General features: G+C 36.4%; 1 protein-coding gene across 1 annotated transcript; it reads left to right on the top strand.

Moving 5' to 3' along the window:
* The first annotated feature begins 4,662 nt into the window (after positions 1-4,662).
* LOC133999777 (interferon-induced very large GTPase 1-like) lies at positions 4,663-9,519 on the top strand. The gene has a single exon (XM_062439083.1). The coding sequence runs from the start codon at positions 4,692-4,694 to the stop codon at positions 9,453-9,455; it is 4,764 nt and encodes a 1,587-aa protein (XP_062295067.1). The 5' UTR covers positions 4,663-4,691; the 3' UTR covers positions 9,456-9,519.
* Positions 9,520-16,239: the final 6,720 nt, after the last annotated feature.

The following is a 16,239-nucleotide window of genomic DNA, read 5'->3' on the forward strand; positions in this document are numbered from 1 at the left end:
ACACACACTTACACACATCCTGAGTACTGAAAATAAACGTCTTGACATAAGGAGTGGAGTGTGGGATTTGTTAATGGGTACATCAAAAGATGTGCAAACCTGTATGAAAGCATCATCAACAGATAATGTAGTTCTATTGCTTAGATGAGGGTAGTGCTGGTGACCTAGTACATGTTTCACTGCATATATTGAACAATTGTGTTACTTGTTAAGATAAATGTATATTCATATTATGAATGGTATTTCAGGTGATACAATATACATTTATGTGTTTGAGAAACCATTAAAAAAATGTTTAAATAATAATTTGGCCTTCAAGGAAAAGCTTGCTGTATCGCTCCTCACATCACAGCTATGATAATGAAATACTGCACTCTGACAATAAGTAATGAGGGGGAGTCTAATCCAAGTACCCTGGACAGCTCCTGTAATCATGGCCTTGGCAAGATCAGCACCTTGAACAGTGGATGTGACACTTTGCAGAAAGTTAAAAAGATCCAACAGCTTAAAATGTACTCAGTCCAATTCATCCTATAAATTTTATCCAGTGTTGTAAAGTTACCTGTTACATTTCTTTGTGCATCTGAAATGACGAATATCCTCATAATGAAAGATGCAAACATTTGCAGCTTCCAGGCATGAATACAAGCACTTAAATTACAGTCTGTTTAGTTAGCCTGTTAGTAAAGATACTCATGCCATTTCCCTCTACTATCATTTGCCTTTTTTCAAAATATGCCATGTTTTCTCACCTTGAATTAACATTTGCAACAAAATACATCACTTACATTTAATGGACCTGTGAATTTTTCATTGGTAATATTTCAAATTGTAACAGTTTACTAGCAGTAAAATCTTTATGATGTTTACCAAAATGTTTGATGTTGTAGATGAACTTTTACAAAGATGAATGTGGCTCAGTAAAGACGAAGAGCAGATGAGATGGAGTCAAAGAACCATGACAACACAGAACCTGGAGGAGAAGGAGAGCATGAAATCAAACCTGTAATAGCATCTGTGACAAATGATGAAGGGAATTTTAAAAGACTGAAAATACAAACATGCACAATCTGCGGATGGTTAGCAAACCGATACTAACCACATGATCATATGCAACTTTTTTTCTTACATGAACTTCCAGTAGACAAGTCGGAGGAGAGTGCAGCTAAAAAGAAGGTAAAATATGTTCAACTTATTTATCATGTTACAAGTTACATCAGTATTTGAAATAAGAAGATAATACAATTTAAAAAGCAGGTTCTATACTACAAGATCAAATCCCTTTCAATTATGTTTTGACTAGTGATGAACAGTTTCTGATTTCATTACCTTTTTTTTCTGATAGCAAAAAAACATTCACTTTTCATTTGAATATAATTACATGTAACTGTTCTTAGTATGTACTGCTCTCTTTATTTTCCTCTGAATTGGCACAACACTTTGTGTTGTTAAGCTTCAACTTTTATATTTATGTTGATGCTGTTTTCTTGGTTTTGGATTCCAAATAGAAAAATAATTAATAATTCATTGTCTTCATAGTGTGATCCAGTGAGTGAAACTGGTGAAGTTCAACAGTCAGAAAAGAATGCCACAGAGGAAGAGTCTGAAATCAAGTCTGAACTGTCTACAGCCAATGAGAAAGGTAATATTTTAATCAAGAACTAAAATAGACATCAAAGAGCATGAGAATCATTTTCTTGTATTAACTCTTAGGAAAAATTTGAGAGTGTTGTTTCAGTGATTATTATACTGATGTTGTCTATTTTGTTTCACTGACTCCTGAGATCACACTTGTGTTAGTTGGTGACACCAAATTCCACTGAGATCAGATTAAAAAACATCTTATTTGACCATGATGACCAAACAAATGTTGAACAGTTTTCATCCAAACTGTATGATTTGTGTGGTCGACACATATCTGTCATTAACATGCTTGGTCTTCAAAGCATTGACAAATTCCCATTAAACAGAGGAATCCATGCCTTTCTCTTACTGTTACCAAATGGTCTGCATAGCAGCCAGTACAGTTCAGGAGTGCAGTGGTTAGAAAAAGCTTTTGGGAAAGAATCACTTGCTTATTTAATGACAGTTGTGACTCATAAGTCAGATGAAACATGTGAAAGTGCAGTGACAGACCTGAAAGCCAACAGCAGTTTCACTGAAAAAAGGTGTCACACATGTAAAAACAGTATGATGGATGGAAATGAGATCATAGCTCTGTTGGAAAAAATAGATGTGATGGTCTCTGAGAATGATCCACACTGCTACAGTGGACTGATGTGTGATGACACTAAAGAGGAGAAAGACCTGCTGGACCATGAATACAACAACGCAGGAAAGATGGATTCTTCTGAGTCTCAGCAAAATCCAACAGGAGAAATTATAATGTTGGTAATCAAGAATTAACCTACTAACATAATACTTCAATTAAACGGCTAAAACTAACAACAATTAACTTAAATTCTAGCAGGATAAATGATCAATACTCACAACAATAAAACAGTCCACACAGAGAAACTGTTTCATTAATTGTCCAATAATAAGATAAAGTTGAGGATTATACTGAATGTTTTTCTCATTGTTAACAAATGTAATGTGCAGAGCCAAACCAACAGTGAATTGATCCTGTACTTAGAATTATTATGTGTCTATCCAAAGCCTGTTGTATTGTATTCTGTGCTGCAGACCCAGACATGTCTCCAGGAATTTTGGGCCCCATGAAAAGATCTCACATTGGACCCCACCACCAGGCACAGGCCCACTGACCCATTCAGAGCCTTAAATAACTCTGCCTGCAGGCTTGCAACTATCTTGCAGTCCACAACTCACTGTACAATATTTACAGACATTGAGCTGTGAAAAAATTAATTAAACTGTGCAGACAAGCATGCAATATTCTGCTACAGTGAAATGTACTATTTGATGCAAGACTGATACCCTTTATAAGAAATGTGCTTTACATTGTCTTTTACAGGCTAAATCTGATCTTAATGTTAACATTCTTAAATGGAAAATTCTCTTAACATTAATGAATGACATAAAATAAAGTTAAATATCAATTGACCTCAATTAAAAAATATAACATTAACATTTATAGAATGATATACCAAACAAATGAAGAAGTTTGGACTAAGTGTACTACCAATCCTTATCATTGAAAAGATGAATACTTCTTTCTTTCTTTCATAATGATAATAAAAATAAAGTTCCACAGACCCCTCAGTTATGCAGTTATGTCATTCAACACAATGCTGCTCACCTCCTCCTTCAGTTGAGTGTAGGGCTGGTTCATTATTATGAGGACAGGGAGAAGATGTATCTGTTGGTCCTTGCACCAGAGGAACAGACAACTGAGTTAGTATGAATAGCTGCTAAAAGTTTACCTGCATTGATTACATGTCAGCTGAAAGAGGAGTGAAATGCAAACACAATTATTTCTAAATATTGTAGCAGGAACTAATGTTTGGTCCTGTTTCACTATGGACTAAGCTTGGCTAAGAGGAGAAATCACGGTTAAAGGGAATCTACAGTACTTAATGTACAACGCAGATAAAAATAATAATAATAATAATAATAATAATAATAATAATAATAATAACGACAACAATAATAATAATAATAACTTATTATAATATATAATAATAAAGTATTAGTTCAACAGCAATAGAAAAAATAATAATAATAATAACAATAATAATAACTATTATCATTGTTGTTGGTGTCTCTGTTGTTGTTTATTTATTCATTTATAAACTTTCCTATTTGCAATCTGTTTTTTTCTGTTTCTGCAGTAGAAGAGTCAGAGAAGGAAGCAGCTGAAATCAAGTTTCAGGTAAAGAAAAAAATCATTGTAACAACATTTCCTTTCGGAAACTAACTAATTATTTATTATGATGGATCAGATTTAAAGTCTCACACCGGACTAACACTTCAAATTGTTAAAAAATGATTCATCATTGTGGGGTGTTTATCATCAGTCTCATATAATTGTCATGTTTATGTTTTTTTTGACTGAATCTAATTTCTCTAACCATGTGAATAAAATCACTTCTCGTAGAGCGATCCAAAGAATAAACCTGATGATGCTGAACATTCAGAGAAGAGTGATGACAACAAAACATCAGGAGGAGAAACTGAAGACAAGTCTGTAAAACCAACCAATGAGAAAGGTAAATTCTCTGAGAAAACTTTGATTGTACAGTAACATTATTTTACAGTGAAATTATAGATATTCAATTTAGGATTCATATAAGTTGTGTGACTTCTTGAAAAACTAAAATAAAACAAATATATAGATACTCAGTTTAGTATAAAGGAGATACATCTCATGAACATACATACCATTTTCTTTTCTTTTCTTTCTTTTTTTTTTACTTAGACAGAAATTGGGTAGTGGGCAGATAAGAGTCAAACAGAAAATTGAGGGAGAAAGATGAGCAGAGTATGCAACAAAGCTCTCTAAAATGGTGGAGGGTAATTATAGTGCTCTAGATAATAATTAGATAGTAATTTTGGGTACAGCCACAGTAAAAACAGAAAATTGTTAACAGTAACTACCACCACTATTGTATTATAGGTACCAATATGGATAAGACTGGAAACAAGGATAAGGTAAGAAACTCAATGTTCAATTCATAAGATTTTAAGGGATATTTATTAAGTATATAATTACATTTATATATTTTACATACATGAAATGGTTATCTGTCTTTTATTTACGGCAGCCAGTGGACATTTCTCAAAAGATCAACGGGAAGGATGAACATCAAACAGAAATTGAAGCACTGCTCAGCAGACTTCATCTTCAAGACAAATATAAACAAAAGTTGACACCAGCTGACTTTCTAAAGATAAGTCCACCTGTTAAACAGCAACATGACACAACTGAGAAAGATCTAGCTCACACTTTTCTTCAGAGGTTGATGATGTTAGACTACAGAGCCAGATATATTCCTGTAAAACAAGACAGTCCTGAAGTGAGCCACTCAAAGCCACAGAAAATAGAACCAGAAGATGATGACTTTGCTCTTTTTAGCGCCAGTGTAGACTCTGATCAGTCTAAAAAGTCTCACGTGCATCCAATGGATGTTCAAATGGCAGTATTTCACTGCTCAGACAGCTTTCTGAAGCAGAACATGATTACAAAGCTATCCCAGTCTCAGTACGCCTTACCTTTGCTTGTTCCTGACCCAGTCACAATGGATATTGAGTGTCCTCTGTGGACATTCAGACAAATAATGAAAAGCTGGAAGATAACACAAACCAAAGATGATTCAAACACTGTCACCATGAAGAGTATGCCCATTTACAAAGCTGAGACGTCCATGGTGTCATTTTTCCGTCTTGGTTCACTGTCACTGTCTAAATCTCAGCTGATGAACACTTTGATCAACGACCGTCACAGCACCTTCTTCCACAGAAACTGTCCAGGAAGCACCAAATCTCGCCATTTGATGGACGGTGTAGCAGAGATTGCCTGGTACTGCCCTGCTGGGAAACCCAATGATGCCTTCACTGACTGCATTGCCTTCTGTAATCTTCATGGTGATGCTCTGGAGATTAAAACACAGCGTGAAATACTGATGGAAAAATCTTCAGTTAATGTCGTTCTGGTACCAACTCTGGACAGAGGTGACAAAAGTTGGACAGTTATCTCAGCCCTTCTCAAGTCTCCTAAACCTCTGATTTGTCTCATTGTTGATAATGTTTGTGGTGCAGCTGAGATGACAGAGGGAAAATACAAAATGGGCCTTGAAGGCAAAAGTCAGTCAGATGTTTGTGAAGAACTGAAAGGAATCATTGGAAAAATCTTGTCTGGACCACATACATCCTTCCAGCTAGAAACCATGGCTGAGGTCTCTGGAATCAGAGTGGATGAAGATGACGCAGTCTGCCAAAAAGGAAAAACTGCTGCTATGGAAATAGCGAATTTACTTAAATTGATGGATGTTTCAAAGATCAAAGATAAATATCTTCCTTGTCAAGGCCAACTGTGGCATGATTGGTGCAAAAAAAACAAGGAACAGTATCCCTTCAAAGGACACATTGAGAAGGAGAAATGTGAAAAGCAACTGAAGAAAATACGTCAAGAACAATGTTCTGCTTCCTGTAGTGAACTGATTAAGTTGTTCATTGAAAGCCTCTCATCTCTGCCATCAGAAGAAAAAGAATATTTCCTGAAGTGGATTCAGATCTTACTGGATGCACTCTCCACAGATGATCTGTCTAAAATTCTCCAGGAATATGATGAGAAGTGGTCTGAGGTCTTGACTTTGAAGAAGAATCATGATAAATCTGATCTAATAAGCAAGCAAACTGAGCTTGAGAAAATATCAAAAAAACTGCAGTCAGCTACTTTTGGCTTAGAGCACATCTTTAGAGAAATTGGACAGATCTATGAAGCCCATAAATCACTCCAGAAACAATCAAAGATGGGAGAGACTGACTGGTCTAAATACCCTGAGCTGGCTGCAGAGCTGATGATATCAGGACACCCAATGGAGCTGATGGATGGTGATGCAGGTCATGTGACTTTAACATGGATCTCTAGTCTTTTAGATGAAGTCAAAAAGAAACTGGGTGACAAGAGAGTTTTTGTTCTGTCAGTTTTGGGCGTACAAAGCAGTGGAAAATCCACCATGCTGAATGCCATGTTTGGATTACAGTTTGCAGTAAGTGCTGGCAGGTGCACCAAGGGTGCCTTCATGCAGCTGGTCAAAGTGTCAGAGGAGAAGAAGAAAGACTTTAAGTTTGACTATGTTCTAGTGGTGGACACTGAAGGACTGCGTGCTCTTGAGCTGGCAGGTAACGACACTCTTCACGACAATGAACTGGCAACATTTGTCGTTGGTCTGGGAAACATGACGTTGATCAACATCTTTGGAGAGAATCCAGCTGACATGCAAGATGTGCTGCAGATTGTTGTTCAGGCTTTCATGAGGATGAAGAAAGTTCAACTTTCTCCAAGTTGTGTGTTTGTTCACCAGAATGTTACAGATATTACAGCTGCAGAGAAAAACATGGATGGAAAGAGACGACTGCAAGAAAAACTGGACCAGATGGCTAAACTAGCTGCCAAAGAGGAGGTTTGTGATGCTGAATGCTTCAGTGATGTCATCTCATTTGATGTGCAGAAAGACGTGAAATACTTTGCTCAACTGTGGGAGGGAAGTCCACCCATGGCTCCTCCAAATCCAGGTTATAGTGAGAGCGTCCAGGATTTAAAGAACATCATCCTCTCTAAAGCTTCACAGTCTGCTGGGACGACTCTCTCACAGTTCAAAAGCAAAATAAAGGACCTGTGGGATGCTCTACTGAACGAAAACTTTGTTTTCAGCTTCAAAAACACACATGAAATTGCAGTGTACAGAAAACTTGAGGTCCAATATGGGAACTGGACCTGGGCCCTGAGGAGCAAGATGTTGACCATTGAGCACCAGCTACATAACAGAATTAAAAATAAAAAACAAGAGAATGTTGAGCTCCACTATCTTTTTGAAGCAATTAGCGAAACATATGAAGAAATCAAAAAAGAGATGAAGAAGTTCTTTGATGATGAAAATGACAAAGACACATTGGTTCAGTGGCGAGGCCGATTTGAAAGCAAAATCGAAAACTTTAATGATGACCAGGTGAGAGGAGTTAAAAGAAAACTGGATGAGGTCATCCAGCAGAAGAAGACTTGTAAAAAGATGGATGACAAGAAGACAGAGTTTGAGAACAAGCTGCTACAAAAGAGCAAAGAGCTTGCTCAGCAGTTAAAAGACAAGGCCAAAGATGAAAGGGAACTCAAAAAGCAGTTCAACCGTGTTTGGAGTGGCTGGGTTACTGAATTAACTGGAGACATAAAACCTATTGAGGATATCAACCTGGAAAAAGACGAGTTTAGTGTTCTGCAAGGCATTGGTATTGAACCGGTTACTATAAATGACTGCAAAACCAGCGGCAAATACAAAAACATATCATCCATCAGGGATTATCATCATTATGTAACCCTAAAGAAGAAACAAAATATGATGATTCAAGCAGCAACAACAGTCATAAAGTACTTCAGGGATTCTCTTTCACCTGAAGAACAACAACTGATCAGTTCATTCATTGCAGAAGTTGAACAAGAGTCCCTTTGTAACATTGAGAGCAAACCTGTAGCTGCAACAGGCTACAATCCAACTTACTTGCAAGAAATTGCCAACAATGTCAAAGAAAAAGTGACAGATTTTGAATCAAAGAAGAAATATGTTCTGAAGAAGGAGTTTACAGTTGATCTGTTACTGTATGTGTTTGACAAGGCAGGAAGTTGGATTTCAGAGTCACACGAGATATTCAAGAAGAGCAATGATGCTCTCACTTATTTAGAAAGCAAGAAAGAGGAATATTACAACATTTTTAGAAGTTTCTGCAAAGGAAACTCATCTGCTGTTGTGCTTGGAGAACTGATCTGTGAAAAACTGAAGGTTTCTACTGTTGAAGCTGTCTGCAACAAAACTGCACATGATCTTGCTGGAGTGATGAGGTGCAGTCTTCCAGCATTCAATGGGAACAGGTTGGACTTGGAGAAACATGTGTTGACATCACTGGCAGAAAACGGAAAGTTTAATGGTTACATCAACTACATCCGACACCCAAGGAGCCAAGTAGAGAGTTTCATAAAGGAGGAAGTAGAGAAATATATTTACACAGACAACAAGGCTAAAGCACAGAATAAACTCAAGAAAAATGTTGAAGACATCAATAAACTTGTGAGTCAAGCTTTGTTTGATGCAACAGAGAAAGTCAAAAGTCAGAGAGGAAACACAGACATGTGGCTGAAGGAATTTTCCAATTTGCTACAAGAAAATGATAAGCTGACATTTGACACCATCAGTTCTGAAAATTTCAGTGACATAAACAAATTTGACTTTCTTAAAGAAGAGATAGAGAAAGGACTTCCATCCCTCATTAAAGAGATGAGCAGCCTCTTATCGCATAAGATGAAGGAATTCAGGCTGAAGCCAGATCAAATCCTCATTGATCAGCTGTGTGACTGCTGCTGGGTAACGTGTCCATTCTGTGCAGCTGTTTGTACAAACACCAAAAATCACAGTCCTGTAGAACACAGCGTGCCTTTTCACCGACCAGATGGGATCAGAGGTATGCACTTTAGAAAAACAGGTGACATGAGCATTGATTTTTGCACATCAAATGTTGCAAGTGATTATAGATTTTACCCTTCTCATGATCCAGACAAGCCCATTCCCTTTAAACACTACCGTACTGCTGGTCCAAAATATGCTAACTGGAGAATTACCCCTGATGGGTCAGAGCAGACGTACTGGAAATGGTTTGTAGGTAAATTTCAACAGGACCTGGAACACCACCATGGATTAAAATTCCAGGGCAAAGGTACAATTCCCCCCAAGTGGAAAAATTACTCTAAAGAAGAAGCTATTAAAAGTCTGGATGAAATGTGTCAGTGAACAAACACAACACAACTACAACCCTGCTGACAATTATGACCATGTTTTGTTTTCAAGAACCAAAATAATAATACAAAACAGTTTTTTCAGATTTATTCAGATTTTATAGTTGACAGATTAATGTATGTGAGACATACATGAAAACAGTCAGTGAACTCATACATACACAAGCCTTTTTGACCACTGAACACACATCTGGTTGCTTGATTGAAATCAACACATAAAACTAAAGAGGACACAAGAAGAAAGTAACTTGAAGGATGTTTGTTAAAATCAGTTAGTCATCTACAAATTCAGTTAGAGGATTTCTGGAAATGTAAAAGCAGAACACAATATGTTGTTTGTTTGGGGTTTTTTTCAAAGAAAGAGAATTGATTGTGTTATATGTAAGATGAGACGGAGAAGATTGGATTTTTTATTTTGAATTAAATCAGAATACATGAAGTTTAAAGTTGTGAAGTTCAATGAAAATGTAAAGAGTTGTGAGAGGGATGGTGAGACACATGTTGTAAGAAATGATTTTTACAATGAGGAACAGAATTTCTTTGTTAACCTGTTTAACATTCACATCTAAAATCATGTCAAAGACGTATTGTCTGTTTGTAGAAACTTACAATATAAAAAAACAGTTTAAGTTGAGTCATGTTAGAGAACATATCAAACATCATTAATGAAGGATGATTTATATATTAGTATTTGACATGTTCAGTTGTGTAATGTTTATCTCTTTTCAACCATTCTGTTATTATTTACACATGAGTGTTTTTGTAGTTTAGTTGAAGTGAACTTGTGCTCTGTCTCAGCTCTTCAGATATCCACAGTTCATGTAAACAGTGTCATTCATCTGAAGAGAACGTTTCTAAAAGATTTCATCATTTATTCAATTCATCATTCAGTGACAGTGAGTCATACTTCATATGTAGTGAAGGTTTCTTAATGTTTCTGTAATAACAGTCTCTATTAACACATGTAACACCTGCCATAGAACACAGTGCATTTATGTTTTATTCTATTTTATTGTTGTTATTTGATCTAGTTGACTTTTTATAGAAGGATGTTAAGACCCAATTTATGTTCAAGAATTTAAATTTCTTCTTTATTTTTTTTTAGTTAAAACAATATATTTTTGAATGTGGGTGATGTCGATTCTTATGTACTGATGAATCTGATATGTTTTTATATAAGATGTATGTTTGATAATTTGAAGTTTTACTTTTGTATTATTGCTTTTTATAGTTGTTTTTTTTCTTTTTCTTACTTCATATGTAGTGAAGGTTTCTTAATGTTTCTGTAATAACAGTCTCTATTAACACATGTAACACCTGCCATAGAACACAGTGCATTTATGTTTTATTGTATTTTTATTGAGGTCTGAATCAAGAGAATGACATCAAACATTTTCTCTAAAATAAAAAATATAAAATGGAGATAGTATCATGATGGCTCTCTCTAAATATTATAAATTAACAGTTGTGTTATTTTCTTTGTTGTTATTTGATCTAGTCGACTTTTTATAGAAGGATGTTAAGACCTCATTTATGTTCAAGAATTTAAGTTTCTTCTTTATTTTTTCTTACTTATTACAACATATAGTTGATGTAGATTCTTATATATGTGATGATGAATCTGATATAATGTTTCTATATAAGATGTTTGATCATTTGAAGTATGACTTTTGTGTTCCTGCTTTTTAATTATATTTTTCTATGTACTTTATTGAAGTGTTAATTGTTTTGGATGATTAATCTCACCTGTCATCATAGAGCTTGTCAGACTATTAGTGTGCATGATATATAAATATGAGCATGTTTTCCATTTATTAAACATTTTGACCTGATGAAGATTCATGTAGAAACATTTTCATCAATAAACTTTTGTGGCTTGGAGTAAATGTGCAGGTGTTTCTTTTTTCATTGTATTTTTCACACATTCAGGTGTTTTTTATAGTATCATTTGATGTTATACATCTCAAAAACCAATAAATCTGATAACATGGTGCATCACCTTTGACTGTATCAATATCATATTATTCAATACAAATTTGACATATTGTGTAATGGAGGATATTTTAGCATTTCTTAAACATTTAAAGGTTTGAGAAATGCTGAGGATGTTATGATGTTGTCCAGCTGTGTTTTTCCCTCGTCTTGTTTGATGGGTCAGATTAATCACCAGTGGTGCTCAAATACTTCAGCCACAGATTTCACATCCAGGTTACCATTTATTTTCTGTTTAGTGAATAAATTAAAACATTCATTCTTAAGAACTGAAACTTTACTTCTCACCATGAGACAGAATTATTTCCTTCACCTTTAGCTGTTTTTCAATTCAACTTCCTGAGAAAAAATAGTTTAAAGTAAAGCAGTTTAAAGTTATAGGAGACACAATGTGGTTTAAATGGAAAGTGTTATACCCAGCTTGTTTAAGAGCATAACAAAGAAGGGAGGACCACACAGTAATAGCTCAAATTAAAGAAGTCATTTATTAAAGATAGCAAATTCAATAACCATGGGGCTGATTTCCTGGACAGGGATTAAGTCAAGTCCAAAACTACAGTAGTTTCTCCATGGATATTTTCACAGAATCCTGTATTTAGTCTAGAACTAGTCTTAATCTCTCTGGACCAAAGAGTTTTAAAGTAAAAAAGAACATGAACCAAGGCTACATTCAACACATTCAACACAATCTAAAACCAAAACCACATAGAGTGCCTGAAAGGCACCAGCCTTCCAGGAGGACGAGATACAGAGAGAGAGAGGACACCATCTTGAAATACCCTTTTAAAAAGGCTCCCAACAGGTGACCTCAATCCCTTGATGAGGTGGGAGGGACCAGACCATCTGGGAGGAGAGAAGCAAAGGCACGAAGTAGAAGTAGTTAGTGTTGAGGCTAGTAGATATTGTAGAGCTCAGAATATTAGACACATATTCACATTCAGAATATTAATAAAAACATGAATGCTCCACGCAGAATGAAAGTACACATTGTTCAAGACTTATAATTATTACATAGATAACTTTACATTAGTTTATTCCATTGAGGGGCTGCTATAGAATAAATGTAAGTCTTTGTTTAGCTTACCTATCAGCATCATGGTGAATTAGCCTCTATATTTTCAGCTGATCTCCAGCTTTCAGCTCCACATTGTTCAATTCAAGTTGTTGTGAAGTTCAGAGTTTCAACCAGTTTAATTAAGAAATGAAAGATTACAGTTAGTCATTTTTACACTGAGTAATTCTATCATTTATAAAAGTAGAAACAAAGCAGTTAAACTTACCATGTTCATATTGGGTGCTGGTGTTGGTGAAGAGCCCTGGAGCTAATAAGATGGAAGATGGTTCTCTGTCCTGGGACAACAAGTAAGTAGTGTGATGGTGAAATTTCACTTAATCTATAAGCACAAATTATTCAATTCAATGACTTTTTTCATCACAGTTTGGTCCAATCATCATCATCACAATGAAGCAGTCTATTCTATGCAAAGGAAGCTCTACATGTAATCATTGCTGTTGAACTCTGCACAGTGTTGACTTTGTATTCCTAAATTCCTCTCACTGCATTCAGTGAAAAGGTGAGGCAGCAGACACTCTGAGACTGTCACTCTCATTTTAGTCCACCAGGTGGTGCTGCTGGGCTTTACAACACTGAACCTAAATAACTAACAAGTCAATTATTTCTAAACCATTGAAATGAGATGTGGCGCTTTTCCACTACACCGTTCCAGCACGACTCGCCTCGACTCGCCTCGGTTCTTTTTGCGTTTCCACTAGAGAAAGTACCTGGTACCTGGTACCTGGTGCTTTTTTAGTACCTGCTCTGGTGAGGTTGGTTGTAAGCCAAGCCGGTACTAAAATGTGACGTCGACACACTGCTGGCCGCTGATTGGTAGTTGTCGCTGGAAGCGTCATGAGCCGTCCCACACAAGAATCAAACCCGGCATTTTTAAATACCGGCAGCAGCGTTACAACCATAGTTACATCCATACGGCTCAATTTTCTTGCTTTGTGTGTGACAGAAAGCCTCATACAGCAGCAAGTACACCACTGCCTCAATGTCCTCCATTGTTTATGTGTTTTGTGTCGCGTATAAAACGAAGACACGGCAGTTTCGCGGAGCCGTGCTATGACGACCCGCCCACGTTGAGTAGGTACTTTTTTGTAATGGAAAAGGAACCGTGCCGAGTCGAGCTGAGGCGAGTCGAGCTGAAACTGTGTAGTGGAAAAGCGCCAATGGTCTGGTCACAGGTAGTAAAATGTTGAAGTTGAAGTGTTTTAATTGGTATATGAGTGTGAGAGTAAAGCAGCACTGATTCATATTCAGCAAATCAGCAAAGGTTTATTATTATTATTATTATTATTATTATTATTTGGATTATACAAACAAATCTATTTTATCATCTTTTTATTTATTTTAACTTTGCTGTTGTGCAATCTGTTCTTACATGATTCTGAGGAGTTGGAGGAAAATGCAGCTGAAATCAAGGTAATCATGATATAACAGCATTTCCTTTCTCAGATTTGAAGTGTCACATGTGAATAAACAGTTCACATGTTTAATCAGTGGTTCACCACTTTCAGTTGTTGATCATCGGTGTCATATCTTTACCTTGTAGCTGTTTTATGACTGTTAACACGACAAAGAAATGATTAATCTCAAATTCTCCATGTAAATGAAATCAGCTTTTCTTAAGATATCTATGCAACACTCTACAACATCTTTAAACTCCATCTCTTTATAACCCCGTCAGATTCAGAGAAACTTCTCCGTGTCTTTATCTCCTCAGGACTGGACTACTGCAATGTGTTCTTCACAGAGATCTTTGGCAGGAGCATCTAGAGGTTCCAGTTCATTCAGAGCAGGGCTGCCAGGATCCTGATGAGATCATGAAAAGACAAACATAGAACACCAATTCAGTTTTCATTGCACTGGCTCTCTGTCTCCTTCAGGATTAACTACAACTCCTGCTACTAACATACAAATCCATCAGCTGACATGAACCTCCCTACCTGCAGGAACTGATCCCACCACAAACGTCCACCTGCACCCTCTAACCTGCCAGCTGTTCTATGTTATTAATACTGTAGCACTATTCATTTCACTATGAATAAAACACTTCTACTATCATTATAATTATTGTTGTTGTTGTTGTTGTTGTTTTCCTCTACCTGCTCTGTGATGACATTACTACTGTTTTATCTTTTTCTTACATGTATTACTGTCATTTTCTTTCTGTTATATAACAGTACATATAGTGTCTTTTCAAAATAAATGTTTGTGTTTACTGGAAATAACCAAATAAAAGCAATAGCAACAAATATATTAGAAATGCAAACTTTACACATATGTGCATTGGGTCATTTACATAATTCTTCTGAGATGTATCAAGTTATACAGATTATATCATTCTGTATAATTTAGAACATATAATTTTAATGCATAATAATGTTACTGTACATTCAAAGTTTTCACAGAGAAGTGACTTTTCTCGTTGGTTACAGATGGTTTTACAGACTTCATTTCAGGTTGTCTTCGTACTGTTGTGTCATCATCATTGTTCTCTGAGTGTTCAGTAACATCAGGTTTATTTACTGGATCATATTATGGTCATCTAAAGTCAGCTGAAGCCAACATCCTGATTAGTGACTGAGGAGAAAAGGGGGATTTTGTGTGTCCTGGCTGTCACGGATGAGAGGAGGTCTGGGAGATGACTGAATCTGGTGTGAAGTCCCAATAAGGAGAGTTTCAGTTTGATGAGTTTCAGAATTGGTGTTCTATGTTTGTCTTTTCATGATCTCATCAGGATCCTGGGTTAGGGTTAGGGTTAGGGTTAGGGTTAGGGTTAGGGTTCAGTTTGCTGTTCAAATTGGGGAAATGTGTGCTCATCCAGGCCTTTATCACTTAAAACTAGGTGCTGAGTCATCACATGCCTGCAGAAGTATTTGGGGAAGTTTCGATGTACAGCAGAGAAAAGATTTCCCATGTCTGCTGATGACACTTCAAAAGAAGATCATGTAGAGGGTAAACAGGATTGAGCTGAGAATCAAGACTTGTGGAACAGCAGAGCTTACGATCTAGACTTGAATTCTCCCAGTGAGACATACTGCAGAGCCATTTAAGTGCAGAGTCTGATAAGTTCAGTGGTGTGCATGTGCTCTAAGAGGATAGTGTGATCCACAGTGTCAAATGTAGCACTCAGGTCAAAGAGAATCAGGAGAGAAGGAGACCCTGCATTGTTGTGTTTAAGTCCAAAATCTTGGCCAGGAAAGGGAGGTTGGACATAGATCTGTAGCTGACAAGACCTTCTAGGTTCAGGGTGGGCTTATTGAGGAGGGTGGTGCATGAGTTTGACTTTGAGAGCAGATTAAACAAGTGGTACAGATGAACAGGGAGTTTGGCTTCAGTTGAGAGTGACAACGATGTATTTTAATTGCATGTATTTGTATATCTTCCCGAGTTGGCAGCGGCTGCATTATCTCTTGATAGAAACAGCGAAATTGATTTTCTTTTAATGTCCGGAGTTGTGTGAAGACTGATTTACAGCAGTTCACGTATGCTGTTAATACATACGGTCAGCCGGTATTTCAATTTATCTTTGCTCATAATTTCGTTCACTTTGCATCTTGGATGCTATAGTGAATGCCAATAAAATTGAATCTTGAATCTTGAATATTTGCTTAACTTCAGAGTTTTAATGTTTAATGCAATTATTTTGTCTTTTAATCTTTTAATTTTCTGTTTAGCTCTTCCGGTGGTCTATTAAGGGTAAGGAAAACAGAATAATCAG

This window comes from Scomber scombrus, chromosome 18 (assembly GCF_963691925.1).
Source record: "Scomber scombrus chromosome 18, fScoSco1.1, whole genome shotgun sequence".
NCBI classification, from domain to species: domain Eukaryota; kingdom Metazoa; phylum Chordata; class Actinopteri; order Scombriformes; family Scombridae; genus Scomber; species Scomber scombrus.

Bases quoted from the DNA above. Each gene is read 5' to 3' on its own strand.
- LOC133999777 (XM_062439083.1), top strand. From the start codon at position 4,692: ATGAAATGGTTATCTGTCTTTTATTTACGGCAGCCAGTGGACATTTCT.